The sequence below is a fragment of the Thunnus thynnus genome, chromosome 21 (genome assembly GCF_963924715.1).
Source record: "Thunnus thynnus chromosome 21, fThuThy2.1, whole genome shotgun sequence".
NCBI lineage: Eukaryota > Metazoa > Chordata > Actinopteri > Scombriformes > Scombridae > Thunnus > Thunnus thynnus.
The window spans coordinates 26642015-26657363 of NC_089537.1; the positions used below are offsets into that span (position 1 = coordinate 26642015).

General features: G+C 39.6%; 1 protein-coding gene across 1 annotated transcript; it reads right to left on the minus strand.

Moving 5' to 3' along the window:
• Positions 1–3013: 3013 nt before the first annotated feature.
• Positions 3014–14831, minus strand: steap2 (STEAP family member 2, metalloreductase). Its single transcript, XM_067578397.1, has 6 exons — positions 14270–14831; positions 12243–12694; positions 11184–11350; positions 7602–8129; positions 6267–6431; positions 3014–4431 (listed from the first exon to the last, which is right to left on the minus strand). Exons 2-6 carry the CDS (start codon positions 12634–12636, stop codon positions 4138–4140), a joined length of 1548 nt encoding a protein of 515 aa, XP_067434498.1. The 5' UTR covers positions 12637–12694; positions 14270–14831; the 3' UTR covers positions 3014–4137.
• Positions 14832–15349: the final 518 nt, after the last annotated feature.

Genomic DNA, 15349 nt, shown 5'->3' on the forward strand with positions numbered 1-15349 from the left:
GCTGCGCTCTGTTCTTAACCAACAAGTTTTGGACGATGAAGAATGGCAAACTTTAATTTGTGAAGTTGAAGCAAATTTAAATGTTCGACCCATTACCAAAACGTCTGATGATCCAATGGACCTGGAAGCACTCACACCAAACCATCGTCTTCTGTTGAAAACCAAGCCAATACCACCACCTGCATTCATTGTAAAAGAAGACTTGTACATCAAACACAGTGGAGACAAGTGCAATACATGGCACATCTCTTTTGGAAACAGTGGATACAAGAATTTGCTTGCCTCTATTACAAGAACAACAACAATGATCAAAGGTAAAAAGAAGCTTTACTCCAGGTGCTGCTGTGGTGGTTGATTCCACTGCACTGCAAGGCTCCTGGTTAATGGGCAGAATACTGGAGATTAAACCAAATGCACAAGGCTTTGTGCACATAGTTTGACTTCAGACAAACAGCAACATCGTGGAAAGACTGATAACTAAGATATGTCTGCTCCAAGAAGCTGAAACCACACAATAGGGTTGTAGATGGAGGGTCATATGTGAAATGGTGGGCACATGTAGTGAGAGCACACACAATTCTGACCAGACCAGGAACAGACCAGCTTCATCTGGTATGTTCATCTCTTTGTACAACTGCTTGCTACCTCAATAAACAACAAACTAAACCACAGATACTGACTGGAAAATCTATTGTACTGGGTCTGCATGAGATGTCATCCTTACCTGTGTAGTGTACTTATGGCAACAGCAAAAAGGACACTGGAAAAGTTGAAAAAATTGCCATTACAAGTTGTGATGTCAGATTTTTTTCCACTTCCCACTTTCAACAGATGAATGTGAAAACAAACTCTGCACGTACATCATTCTGTACAGTGAAGCTCAAACATCCAACTGTGAGACAAAGAGATTTTTGAGTGGAGGGGGAATTAAAAGATCATTTGGAAGACAGATTGTCTCAGGTTCATATATGAGAGAGGAGCATATGTAGGCCAGGGGAAATGTGTTTGTGTGTAAATTACGCACACACACACACACATACACAGAGAGAGAGAGAGAAGTGAAAATGAAGTAGTGAAAGTGAAGTGAAAGTGCTGGCAGGTTTCATCACAGACAGCAGAGGTCACTGCTGCCTCAAGAATGAAAGCAGAACATTAGATGATAGGACAGCAGACATACATACAAATAGTGGACTAAATAATGTTTGTGTTTGTATTTTACAGTTTGTAGTTTTTATTTGGAGTTTGTGCTTTTTCTTTTCTTCTTTTCTCTAGTGTTGTTGTCTTCATGTATTATGGTGGTTATATCATCTGTAGCAGCCAATAATGTAAAAACTGCCAATAACGTAATAATATTTCCATTCTTAATGTAATGAAAGTTGATAATGTAATAACTTACCCATAATATAATAAAAGCTCCAAACCAATAACATAATAACTTTTTGCACATAATGTAATAAGTTATTACATTATTGGCTGGGATTAAGAAAAAAATCATAAAACATGTAATAACTGGAGCCAATAATGTAATAATATACTTGTATCACTTTATTTAAGCTTTATTTATTTGCTATAAAGTGTCCCACTTCCATAAACACACACACACACACACACACACACACACACACACCTACTCTCTCACTAGGAATCATGACTATATATTTGTCTGTGATACTTGATGGTTAGACTTATCTCCAGCCCTGCCTGCTACTCCTTAATCATTTCACTCATCACTTTTTCAAGTCAACTATTTCAACCACATTATTACAGATTAGAGTAGTTATAATAGTGTGGTTGAAACAGTTTGCTTGAAAAAGTGATTTAAATATGTTTAATTAAAGATGACATTTTTCATGAAAAGAGATGGTGATCTTTGTATTCGAGGACAAAGCATCTTCAAAGAGCTTTAGATTTCATATTATATGACATAAGAATAATTGTCTGTGTTTGCAAAGATGTGCTCGCACTTCATTTGTTACTCAAATGGTTAAGGAGTGGAAGGCAGGGCTGGAAATCAGCTTAACATCAAGTACCACAAACAAATATACAGTCATAATTCCTAGAAACTTGAATAAAGTGATATAAGTATATTATTACATTATCGGCTCCAGTAATTACATTTTATATTTTTTTAAACTCAGCTAATAATTTGATAACTTATTACATTATGTGCAAAAAGTTATTACATTATTGGTTTAGAAATTTTATTACATTATGGGAAAACTATTAAATTATCAACTTTAATTACATTAAGAATGGAAATATGTTATTGTCAGTTATTACTTTAACAGTAGTTATTACATTATTGGCTGCTCCATCATCATCTCTCAAAACTGGACCTTTTGTTTCTGACAATCATTTTTATTTTTTGTATTTTCTAAATCTGGTAGCATTTTTGTCATTTTCTCCATCAAATATCAGACTAAAAAGGACCAAACTGTCCTCATTACATTAACATATACTTTACATTAAGACAGCCAGGAAGCGATTGCTTTTGACACATCTCAGTACAGTCTGAGAATGAACCTGCAGATAGTTGAAACATGAGATCACAGTGAAAATCACTCTGAGCTTCTGCAATTAAAAGAACGGACTGATTTCAAAAGTTTTGTATGTGTGGGCTGTCTTGAAGATACAACATTTGACTGATCGTGTTGAAAAGAACAGAATCAAACCACTATGAAACTTTATACCCACAGTGCTGACGTAATGTGTGCACATACATCTAATACACTGACAAGGATTTAAGCATAATGAGGTTGGCAAACTGATTTTGATGTGGTGCTAATTCACAGGTAAACCTCAATCATTACATCAGCTACTGTAGTTCTGCTCTCAGGTATGTTGCAATGTCACTAACAAGACTAGTGGTAACAGTTAATAAAAAATATGTGTTCAATTCTTAATGAAAGCCATCTCTCCTTGACTAGAGTGTGACAGATGGACACAACACTGAGCAGTACAGTAATACAAAGCAGAAACAACACAGGTAAACAGATACCAAAACACCTATTGGTTATCAGTTTGAAGTGGGACATTTTAATGATGAGAATGCTTTCAAACACTGGAGAAGATAACAGTAACAAGTAATATTCTGTAAACTGATAAATAAATGATTTATTCTGTACATATTTGACAATTCCATGTTATTTTGTGGGCTGTGAAAGGAACCACTGAAACAGAGTGAGAAAGTTCATTCTTCACCTTGGAATTAGTAGTTTAGTGATAATTTTTTTTTTTTAAAAAGCTAAATGCTCTCAACCACATAGCATGGTCTTCCAAAACTCATGAGATGTGGTCAAAAGCCCCAAAAGGCAAAAATCGAAACAAACATCAAACAAACCAAACAAAAAACACTATTATAATTATTTATTGAGTAGATGTGTCAACCTATAAACTGAAATCCGTGATTAAAGTGGTACTACAGTGACCTAGTATATAACGTTGATGGACTCACAAGAGACAGATTTTAAAAAAGAATGGTCAAAAATCCAATCAACAGAAGCCAATATATCCTTACTATGCCTAGAATAAGCACTGAATGCTGCAACTCAGTAGTGTCTTTTCATTAGATCCACCCTGCCCAGTGAACAACATGTCTTATAAACGCCTGCCCACATTTTTGAAACACTAGATTTCCGTTCTAAATGCTGTCTACACCCTCCTTGATATCACTCTGACATCATCAGGGTTATGTTCTCAGACTACACATTATACAGCTCCTTTCACAGGTTCAACTAGTTCAATTCCTGTTAAAAAAAAAAAAAGTGTAGTTCCTCCCTTAAAGTAGTGACCAATAATTGGTGTCTCAGGGTAAAGTCTTGGTAAAATATTGGTACAATATTGGGAGTATATTGGTAAGATACTGACAAGGGATGCATCTTCAGTTTTACAATTTAAATGGGAACACAACTGTGACATAAGAGTCATACAAGGTCATCTGAATAGTTACAACAGCTAATAAGGCGAAAAATACACAGTTCACACGTCTGCAAAACCTGTTCACAGTAACAAAATAAGAATAATACGCAGTTTCACCGAGAATCACATGAATAAATATTGTTCATTTGCTTCAATGAAACAGTTAACTGTATATGTGCAAATCCAAATAAAGGAGCAGACAGCTTTGTGCTGCAGTGATCACATGATGGTGACTCTCTCAGGTGAAACATGGGCAGCTGAGCCCACTGGCTCCAGGCGCTGACACCGGTACTGATTGCTGTCCATGCCCCGGCGGATCTGGTGGAGCTTGCGGGCCACACACGGGAGCAGCATCAGCACCTTCCCCAGTATGACACACACTGGCAGGGCTAGGGCTACGACGAAGCTGGGGGGCAGGTAGAAGCGGTAGGCCTCCTCCTCAAAGGCTCGTTTCCAGCCAAACAGCAGGCCGTGGAAAGTAGCGATGAGCAGGGCGATGTAGCCCAGAGTGGACTGGAGCAAAGAAAGAAAGACATGGTGGTACATAACATGCTCACTACTGCTGTGTATCATTCAGCAAAGAGAGCAAAGACAGCCTGCTCAGGAACGTGTGACACAGTCCACTCTCTGCAAACACATATCCTACACAGAGAGGTAGAGACTGCTACCATACCACATATGTATCAATGCCAGCAAGCTCCATAACACAAATGGTTAGCTTTAGGTTAGAGATTGTTCTGGTTTGGTGATGTAACTTTAAAAACGCTCAATGAGTTTTCTGCCTTAACTCTTCTCCTACTGTACTGTAGTTACAAGGAAGTTGGTTTGTTGAAACTGACTCTTAATTTTTCATCAACTTTGGCTTGTAAAAATGTTTATGAATTTAATTTGATGTGGAAAACTGCAGTGACTAGTAAAATGTCAAGCTGTCTTCCAGTGTGAGTATTTTATGTGGAAAAATTGCAGTAATGCTTTAACAAGTATTGCAGATATTGGTTCAATATGTTGTTGATTGTTGCAATAAATCAGTAAGAGCATGAATTCCTGGAGGGAGTGATTAGATTTCATTGGAATAAGATATTGTCTGCTCAAAAATGAATGAGTTCCTGTATCACCTCAATAAACATGTTACTCTGCAACTGTAGGTTGAGATTATCCATCTTAGTTCACAGCAGATTGTACTATCTAGTGAACTGAATGTACCCAGTACATTGCCCTCAAGGTCTGAGGTGCTAGAGGGAGAAAGGCTACACTCACATCAGCTCAGGCAGAAAAGATTCCTCATTATAATCCAGGAGTCAGACTCTGTATGAGATGTAGTTTTGAGGGGAGTGAATGCGTTATCATAACCATGCAATCACCCATAGATGTATGCTGTGGGGAGTGATGAGGTCAGAGCTATGACACCACACGTTAACGACACTGCTGTACTTCCACATCACATAGATAAACTCATCTGTGTGAGTTGGCTGACAGAAAACAAAACTGTGAGTGGCTCTCAGACATATGATTGACTTTTTGTTTCTCTGCTTCTTATCTTCACTGTTTTCTTATTGTCTGATGTAAGAATACAGACTAGTGACAAATGAAAGGACCATGTCTCAGCTATATGAAGGCTACAATTTGAGCTCCATTTTTTTAACCTATATTTGTTCACATTTTTTCATTCAAATATTAGTCATACAAGGTCGTCTGAATAGTTACAGCAGCTAATAAGACACAAATACAAAGTTTTGCAAAACCTGTTCACAGTAACAAAATATGAATAATACACAGTTTCACTGAGAATCACATGGATAAATACTGTTCATTTGTGGTTTAAATGTTTTCATTAAAAATATGCTGAATTAGCTATTAACAGTTCCTGTTCGTTAGCTATGGATGCTCAGACAACTATCACTGGATTCTTTTCATACTGACAAAAGCTTAAAAATGTGATGATTCTCAGGCAGGTTCTGGACGTACAAGGAGCCTCTTTTTCTATGATTTCTACAGAGATTTATGGGTATTTCTTCATGATGCACATCAGTGATAATAATATCTTGGAAAGTATAAATCACACAGAACCGTAAATATGTTTATCGTGTCTTTGTGTTCAGATTTGACTGACTTATGACCCTGAGAAGGTGTACACATTTTGATGCAATTTGTGGCATTTGTGTACTAAGGGTTTTAAAGTACCTTCATTGCCTCAGTGAGCTGTGTGTCACTGTTACTGCTGCAGCTCCAACTACTGACCGTGTTGATAAGCAGCCAAATCAGCGGCCTCACAGATTGAAAACCTCTGGGTTATACTAAATGCAAAAGACAAACAAGGTTACATTTAAGCATATACAGTATGTTTGTACCTGTATGAAGCTGAACTCCCTCCAGTTGAGCGTGCTGTGGACAGACGGGATAGAGGTGATGGCCAAGAGGGAGAGGAGCCCGAGACTCATGATCCCAAAAGAAACATACATCTCCACCCTCCACACCTCCTCCTCGTTCCACGCATTCTCCACATTAGCATGGACCTGCCAGCACAGGGGATGTTCAAGATTCATCACGTTTATCATCTTTCACTTGTTTTTTTATGCATGGCAACCATTAACCTGCTAGAGAGGTAAAACTGCAGCTTGGTCCTTATTAACCTCCTGTTACCCATAATGCAGTGTGCTGCAGTGGTTTATGCTGGAATACTACCTAGCACAAAATTGCAATAATGAATTTCCTAAAACTGTATTTTCTCTCTCTCTTCAAGAGAGAGCCTGATATGTGAACGTAGACATGTTCCATGCCTAAACATGTCACAATGTCCATAATGATGTCAGCGTCTCTTGTGTATGTATTTAGTATATAAAGGGCTGTGTATATTAGACTTTCTTTTCATACATACACATTATTCAGTGGTTGAAAGAACATGTCAAAAGCTTGTACAGAGCAGTGCAGTTATGTATACTACCTTATAAAAACTAAGAAAAGAATTATTATTGTTGTCATTTTATTGGCTAGCAATAATGATTGATTATACTGAAAGATGGCCACAACTATTACAAGTGTTTTTTAACTTATCCAATCAGAGCCTCATGTATATTAAAAGCTTAAAGTCCCCCTCCACTCTAAAATGATTTTTTTTCTTCTTCCAACAGTTGATGTTTGAGCTTCACTGTGCAGAATGACGCATGTGCAGCGTTTGTTTTCACATTCATCTGCTCAAAGTAGAAAGATTCTCTGTGCTCACTGAAAATCTGATTTTAAGGGGTGTACCTCTGGGCTTGATTTGTGACATCACAACTAGTATGGAAGCCAATTGTGATCCAATATTCAGCTTACACAAGTGTGATGTGGAAACTTGAAGCCAGATTTATAGATTATGGAATTTTTAATGAGGGAGACAGAGTAGATGCCATTTTAAGGATTTTAACGTGGTAATTCTTTTTTTTCTGGAAAAACCACATCAGACACACATATTGTTCCAAGCAGAGTATTTTTATATGTCTTAATACATGTCTGGAGGGGATCTTTAAAGGAACAGTATGGGGAAATAGGCCTATTTGCTTTCTTCCTATAATTATTCTTGATCTCTGGACAGAGCCAGGATAGTTTTTCCCCCTGCTTTCAGTCTTTATGCTAAGCTATCTTAAACACTCCCTACTTAATGCACATTGAGTGGAGGGTCTGTGTGGACATGGTTCCCAACTGACCTGTTGGTAGGCAGTGTTGAGCAGCAGGTACCTCTCAGACCTCCTCATGGGCAGACAGAGGCTGTAGAGAACATGGACAGCAGCCAGGAAGAAGCTGAGGAGGCCCAGCTGCTTGCGGCTCTGCAGCCAGCCCTCCAGCCAATGTGGGAAATGCCTGTACTTGGTGCCGTAGTAAAGCTGGTGGGCTGAAGCCAGTTGACCCGCCAAGTACACCAGAGCCAACAGGGTGATAGCAACAGTGGGCAATGTCCGGTTCACCAACTCTATGGGGATCTTGTAGAAGTCACTCTGCTTGTTTTTCACATATGGGTGGATGATATCCCGTACGAATGAGTAAGCGAAAAAGAAGATGGAGAGGGCCACGGCAGCGAGGACGGGGCCCTTCCAGCCAGGAAATAACTGTATAGGCAAGTTTTCAATGTCCTGTGAAGAAGACAGGGTGCCCATATCCACTGGCTGGAAGTTGAGTTGGCGGGCCAATTCCATAATCTGCTGACGGGCCTCAACAGAGTCACTGCAGATGAACACCTACACAGAGCCAGGATTACAGAGGTTAAAGGTGCAGTGAAGACAAAGAAGGCGGAAGGAACAGACAGGGGAGGATGCCTGACAAAGCCAGATCTCAACTATAATAACAGCCCCAGACTTCCACCTTGACTGGCCAACCACAGTCAGCTTACAGATACAGCCCCTGGAACACACTTCATTCTCTAAAAACAATACATACATATATATCTATATATTATATATAAATATATATAAGTATATATACAGTATATTGACTTGATTTGACAAGTTGATCTGTATTATTGTTTCAAACTGGTGATCTACTAAATTGGGTTTTAGGAAATGTCTCAGCAAGTAAAGACTTATGGTCGGTTTCAAGGGACCAAGTTAGATATTAAACCTCACTTCTAATACTGTGTGAATGCCAGTATGACTTTGTTTCATTTTTATCTGAATACATCAGTGTGTTTCAGACTTAGTAGTGTTGATGTAGTTTACAGTGAGAGGGAAAAATCTGATTCTATTATCTAACCGACCTTATTTGGTCATTAGTCTGATATTATTGATATAACAACTGTAACTTGAGGTATGCTGTGTTATTTTGTGAAATGTAGTTTAAACTCTTCCCAGGTTACATCATTATTAAACAGCACTGGGATCAAGTGTCAGGTCAGCTGTGTCAAGCTAATTCCATATCACCTCACTTTTTTATTCAGGGAGAGCCCAGCTCTCTTCTGCAGGAACATTCTGACCACACAATGTGTTACACACATTCACACCTAGGAGCTGCCCAGTATAACCACAGTCTGACCTGCTGGCCACTGAGCAGCTCCACTGAAGCAGCTGGAGTTAAGGGCCTTGCTCAAGGGCATCCAAGTGGTGCTAATGAGGGAGGAGCAAGCACTCACTTCCCTGCCCACATTTATCCTGCTGGTCCTGGCATCGAACTGGCAACCGTTGACGAGCCCTCTTCTCTAACCTTTGGGCCACTACTGCCCTCATCTATGAGCTGTGGGCAGTTTAACCAACTGTTTCCTCCTCAGATTGTTTCATTTCAGTGGGACATATTTGGTCAAATTTTCAGGTCTCTATATATTTGTAAATTTTTTTAAAATTATAATAAATTTTCATTACGCAAAACAAAAAAATAACATCTACTAACAAACTCACAAACATACACACCTCACGTTCAACAACCACAAAAAGCCAGACTAGATACAGAAAAATACAACAATGTTTCAGCCTATCATTAAAGGAAAAGCATGTGGTGAAGAATAAATGGGATATCACGCAGCAGGGGCAGTTCCCTAAACCATCCGGAGAAACAAGGAGTGCTGGTAGCCTTCCATTCCTTGAGAATTATTAATATACCAAACATCAGGTCTGCTGTATGGTATGTGGCTGTGAGAAGCTTGAGAACAGCCAAACAAGGCAATTAGTGCATCAGGTTCAATCTGTAAATCATACATTTTACAATAATGATATCCTGCCAAAAAGGGACAATCTTAGGACAAAACCAGAAATGATGACCTGGAGCACCTTTTGAGAAGTTATATCTGTCACAAATATCAGATACATGCGGAAATCTTTTCTTTTGAATAATGTAATCTATGCATGAACCTATCATTAATTGAACCTAAATGGATCCTCTCAACAGTCACATTAGAAAATGGTAACACAAATTTTGAAATGTTAAGAATCAGGATGTTGTTTGATTTAAGAATAAAAAGAGTGTTCCTTGGGTGAGTTTTCAAATTTTTTGAAATTATTTTAACGAAATGTCTGACAGCTCCATATAAGATGCAAAGTGATTATTTATACAGGTCTGTATTTTTAACCTGGGGAGAGCAGGTTGAAGCCCTGGCTTTTGACTTGCAGGGAGCATTTCTACATATGTTAACCTCAATGTTTGGAACTGTGACCATGTTTAACATAGATATCTGACATCATTACTGTATATAAATAACAGAAAATTACAAAAAGCATGTATATGTTCCCTTTAAGAGTCCTGAAGAAATAAAACTCTTTCACAAGAAAAAGCAAAGATTTGAAAAAAGGAGGACAATTTTGTGGAGCTGAAATGCAGCCTATTCAGATTTCTCTTGTGTCCCCTCAAAGGCCCCTGAAAAAAAACACTGATCTAATGAATGCATGGAACTTTAACCTTGACATGAAGGGGTGGCTGTGGCTCAGGAGGTAGAGCGGGTCATCCACTAATCAGATCAGCAGTTTGATTCCCGGCTCCTCCAGTTCACATGTCGATGTGTCCTTGAGCAAGACACTAAACCCCAAATTGCTCCTGATGGCTGTGCCATCAGTGTGAGAATGTGTGTGAATGATTCCTCTGATGAGCAGGTTGGGACCTGTACCCATTCAGTGTGTGAATGGGTGAATGTGATTTGTAGTGTAAAAGTGCTTTGAGTGGTCGGAAGACTAGAAAGGCGCTATACAAGTACAGTCCATTTACCGTTTGAACTTGTATTAATACCAAACACTGCAATACTCATAATGTCTTGTGAGGGCAATCAGGGAATATTCATGTAATGTTTTAGTTGACCTAACCTGTTCAAATGCACTAGCACTAGTTGAGTCCTGAATAATCATTCCTGCTGTAATATTACTGCTACTAAGCTTTCTCCATGAAACCCATCTCTAAGCTTTTGATGTTAGGTTTAAGAAGCTTCTTAATGGCAGGACTGAAGTCATAGTTTTATAATCCAAACCACTGCTAAGGAGAGCTGACTGGTTGGGTGATTATTTCAGGAGAGAAAAATCCTCATCAGTCAGTCAGAGATGCTCTATTATTGTGTGGGAATTAATTTGCTATGGCTGTGGAGGCTCACAGGCCTTTTTATAATCCCTGCTAAAATTATAAGACAGTGAATGTGTCAGAGATGTGACAGACACACAGACTGAACAGTCAATGCCACAGTGTTAGCTGTACGAGAAAACACAGGTGATGATGTCTACTTAAGATGAACAGAGTGATTTAATCTAAGTGGCAACATTTGACTGTAAATCTTCAGAAAAAGCTATGAAATGGACTTTGAGTTAGAATGATTGTTTTGTTTGCACCTGCGTGCTGGCGTCTTTGGGGCAGGTCTGCTGCATGGCCCAGGCTGAGATGACGTTGAATCCTTTCACCACAATAGAGTCTGGCAGCAGTGAAGCCAGATACTCAGCGTTAGACTCTGGATACTGGTTCACCCTTCTGTTGTTACTCACATCCACCAGGATCTTCCCTGCACAACGACAAGCCAAACTCACATGACTTCTGTGGTAAAAACATTATTAATATACTGAGCAATATTCTAATATGGGCCAACAACAATTTTTCAAGGACTATATGGTAGAAATGATGAGTTACTGGAGAACGGACTGGAAGATACTATATTAAAGTCTCCCTCCACTCAAATATGTGTTTTTCTTCTTGTTCCTACAGTTGAATGTTTGACTCATTCATTACTATCTATCTATCTATCTATCTATCTTTTTTCTAAAGACAACTAGTTTGCCTTATCTTTAATTCATGTTAAATCAGTAGCATCACTTAAGAGAGTATTATACAGTAATTATGCATTGTCACCAGTAAATCAGAATATAGATTAAGTATTTGTAAATGAATGAATAGATGAATGTTGCTGCTGTTGGTAAAGCTTATTGCAGAGAGCACATAGTAACAGTTAGAGGCAACCTAATGATCAACATGGTATAAGCTCCTTTCCCGTCTGGATTTTGGCAACTAGACAGTAAGATGACAGTGTTTACATTGAGAAATCAAAAAAACTGACACTGAAAACTGAAAACTGTGGATAATAAAACATAATTTTGAAAAGTGAGGTGAACATGTACCCCCATCTCTGCAGGGAATGACGCTGTTGCTCTACACTACTGTTATCAGGGTGCCTTCCAGACTACTAGTCTGCACCGTCTCTGCCTTTTAATGGACACATATCATCTGTGTTCTTGCATGTGTTCATCCCTTTTATACAAAACACATATACTTTATACACCTGTCATACCAAACCATACCAACCATTCCTTTACTCAGTCAGCCATTGGTTTCCTTCATTTTGTACACTATAAAATCAACAGTAAGTGTTCTATTATCAGTGTGTGTGTGTTGTTATCTACCTTCCAGTAAATGCTTGAGGTCCCACAATACAGAGTAATGCTCTCGGCGGATGGCTAAGAACACAATGCTGGCCTTCCCTACAGCATCCTCGTGGTGTGTCACATCCACCACGTGGGGGAAGGACTGGGCTGCCAGTTTGGGATGTCGGCTGCCCACCACCACATGGAAGCCACAGCGCAACAGGCGGATGGTCAGGCACTTGGAGAAGTCACCTGAGCCCAGGATGGCCACTGTGGGCTGGGCTGGCAGACAGGTGGTCCCAGCGTCTCCAGCTACACCGTTTTTCATGCTGTTGGGCAGGAAACAGGCCTGGCCCTGGTGGAGGAGGTGGGAGGAGGACGCTGTGAGGAACACAGGGCTCCTGCTGCTGCCCATCATAGAGATGGAGTCCATCCTTCCTCCCTGTCGCTTCTTCTTCTGTGGTTTTCTGTTTAGGAGGATTTCAGTGGGTCTAAGGGGAGAAGAATTCATTTAATTAGTTTTTGGGGAATTTATTCTTGAGCTGCTACATATAATAAAAGGCAGAATAACTACGCATCATCATGACATTAGGTGTTCGCTAATGAGAAAGATGACATCAAATCTTTCAGTGATGAGCTCTGCACATGCTCAGATTTTATGCCTTCCACCTACACTCAAAGTCTGAATTCACACTTTTACAGCATGTTAAACATCAGGATAACTGTCACAAATAAAAAGCAACTGCATTCCACATAAACAGACAGAGTCTGGTTTTGCTGTTGAAGGGCCAGATGAAGATCAGTTTACTCCTCATGAGGAGTCGACAACTACACAGCCTGTGTAAACAGCTGAATAATGTCTTCTGTGGCTGGAGGAGCTTTGTCAAGTCTGAAAATAAACCCTGATGATGTCATTGTGATGGCATCAGGGTTATCTCAGCTTGGGCTTTAAGACACAGAAACTGAAACTGAGGGTGGGGAGTTTGACAGCTGTTGGCATTTACCAGACAGCAGGTCCAGTGATGCTATACTGGCTGCATTATGGGACATGTAGGATCCGATGTTTTTGGAGCTTGACTCATACTGTCTTGACTAAAAGTCAGGATGTCTCTGCCTCTGCTGCTTCAGTTTGACTAATGTTCACCTCTGCTTGAGTTAATGCTTATAGTGTTATTAATATGAACTTATTAACATTTAATTAATAACTAATAATGGCCTGACTTGATTATTAACTCAACAGCAATTATTTTTCACGACCCAATTTTCTTTCATAGCTTATAACCGATTTATGATGAAAATAATTTATTAACTGTTAATAAAGCCATTAGTTACAACTTATACTACAGTGACTTATTAGAAACACTGAAACAGTCAGCTGTGTTTGACTACAGTAAATTGCAATTTGGATTTTGGTGTGGATGTAGGTCCAACAGTGAATGCTTTAAAATTAAATGACCAGAGTAAAGATGCTTTTCTGAAGCTTTTTCCTGAAAAAGACAGTTTACCTGTTAGCAGGTGAATTGTATAGGCTACCAACTGATGCTATATTTGAACTTGTCAGTATGTTTACGGACAGATGCTGTGCTGCTAAAGGCCCAGTGTTGCTCTTCAGTTCACAACACTGTGATATTCTAATTAGTTTTACGCACTGTCAGTTATCATAGAACACCACATAACGACAGGCTCTCTTGCCAATTGTTTTTCTTGCTCAGTTACTGTATGGATTCGTGCGTGTGTGCCTTTATGTGCGGAGGGGTCAGGACGGCGGGGGTCGTTGCGTTGTCCTGTACGTTGCTCTCCATCGGACGGCACTGGGCTGGTTTCAGCCGATGAGAGGACATCGTCCTCCGGGAGAAGCTGCGTCTTCTTATGACCTTCTGTCTGCAGAGACAGTGAAGGACGCGGCCGTGTGAGCGCAATGTGCACCTGTAGCGCTGCAGCACCGCCGCCGCTGCTGCGCTGCCATGGAGCCGCACAGCACACACACACTGCACGGCAAGCTGAAGACAACACACACGACTGAGAGATAAACGTCCACAGTCAGACCTGACACACTGGTTACCCACCTGTCATCGAGCTTCTCAGGGATGCTGCTGTGAACGCAGAGATTCAGACCAGCTGCTAGCTGCCCATCCTGCTCCGCTGCTGCTCAGCCTCCGCTCTGAACACATGCTGTGTTCACTGACTGTGGCAAAGATCGTACACACCAACTTCGAAAATATCTTGCATTGTTTTTTGAGGGACTAAGAGCAGTGACGTTTGTTCTTATCGATGGAACTTACATATAAATTTTTAACAAAGAGAGCACAAAAGTACCCAGTTTAAACCTCTGAAAGACATGTTCAACACCCCTTGACATCAAGAACCACTGTATATTGTGTATTTAGCTTATATTGACATATATGTAAGTAAATGACCATTTGCATTGAAAAGATGTTCATTCCATTCTATTCACCTATATGTGTAGAACTGAGACGTGCTGTTGTGTTGAACACTCCTGTTAATGTAGATCATACTGTGGGAAAATATGTTTATAAGCCAATTATCCTTTACATACTGACTGATCACCAAACAAACTATTGATCTTTCCAGTTTAGTTAATGTTTGTAACTGTGAATTTACAGTCACACACACAACAGAACCAACAACATTTTTGACTTGTACTCTGTCAATTAAATCCAAAACAAAACAGCATACAATACAATATGATATATAATATATATAATATATATATGAATATAATACAAGCCAAAAGTGTGGATACACTTTCTCATTCAAGGGAATGGGGAGGTGTGTCCAAACTTTTGACTGATACTATATTTCTACAGCACTTTTTCATTATATAATATTGGGGTAACTATAATAACAACCCTGGGCCTTAGTTGAGAACCTGGGGAACACAATGTAAAAGGGTTACGATTTCCACACTGAAACATCCCTGCAGCTGAAAGTCAACACCTCAGTTTCATTTCAACTGCAATGTTCTGCAGTACAGAGACAGTAAATCAGTCACCATCCAAATACTTACACACTATTCTCTTGAAACAGAAATTATTGCAGTGACTGTGGAGGGCAGTACAAAACTCACACAACCAGCTGAGGCAGAGAAGAAGAGACGTGTATTTTGCCCTGTAATATGCCTTTCA

Excerpts from the sequence above, each read along its gene's own strand:
- steap2 (XM_067578397.1), bottom strand. The coding sequence starts at position 12,636 with ATGGACTCCATCTCTATGATGGGCAGCAGCAGGAGCCCTGTGTTCCTC. Across the intron at positions 11,351-12,242 it reads CCTCAAGCATTTACTGGAAG|GGAAGATCCTGGTGGATGTG; the intron begins GTAGATAACAAC and ends GTCGTTGTGCAG. Across the intron at positions 8,130-11,183 it reads CCAAAGACGCCAGCACGCAG|GTGTTCATCTGCAGTGACTC; the intron begins GTGCAAACAAAA and ends GGCTCTGTGTAG.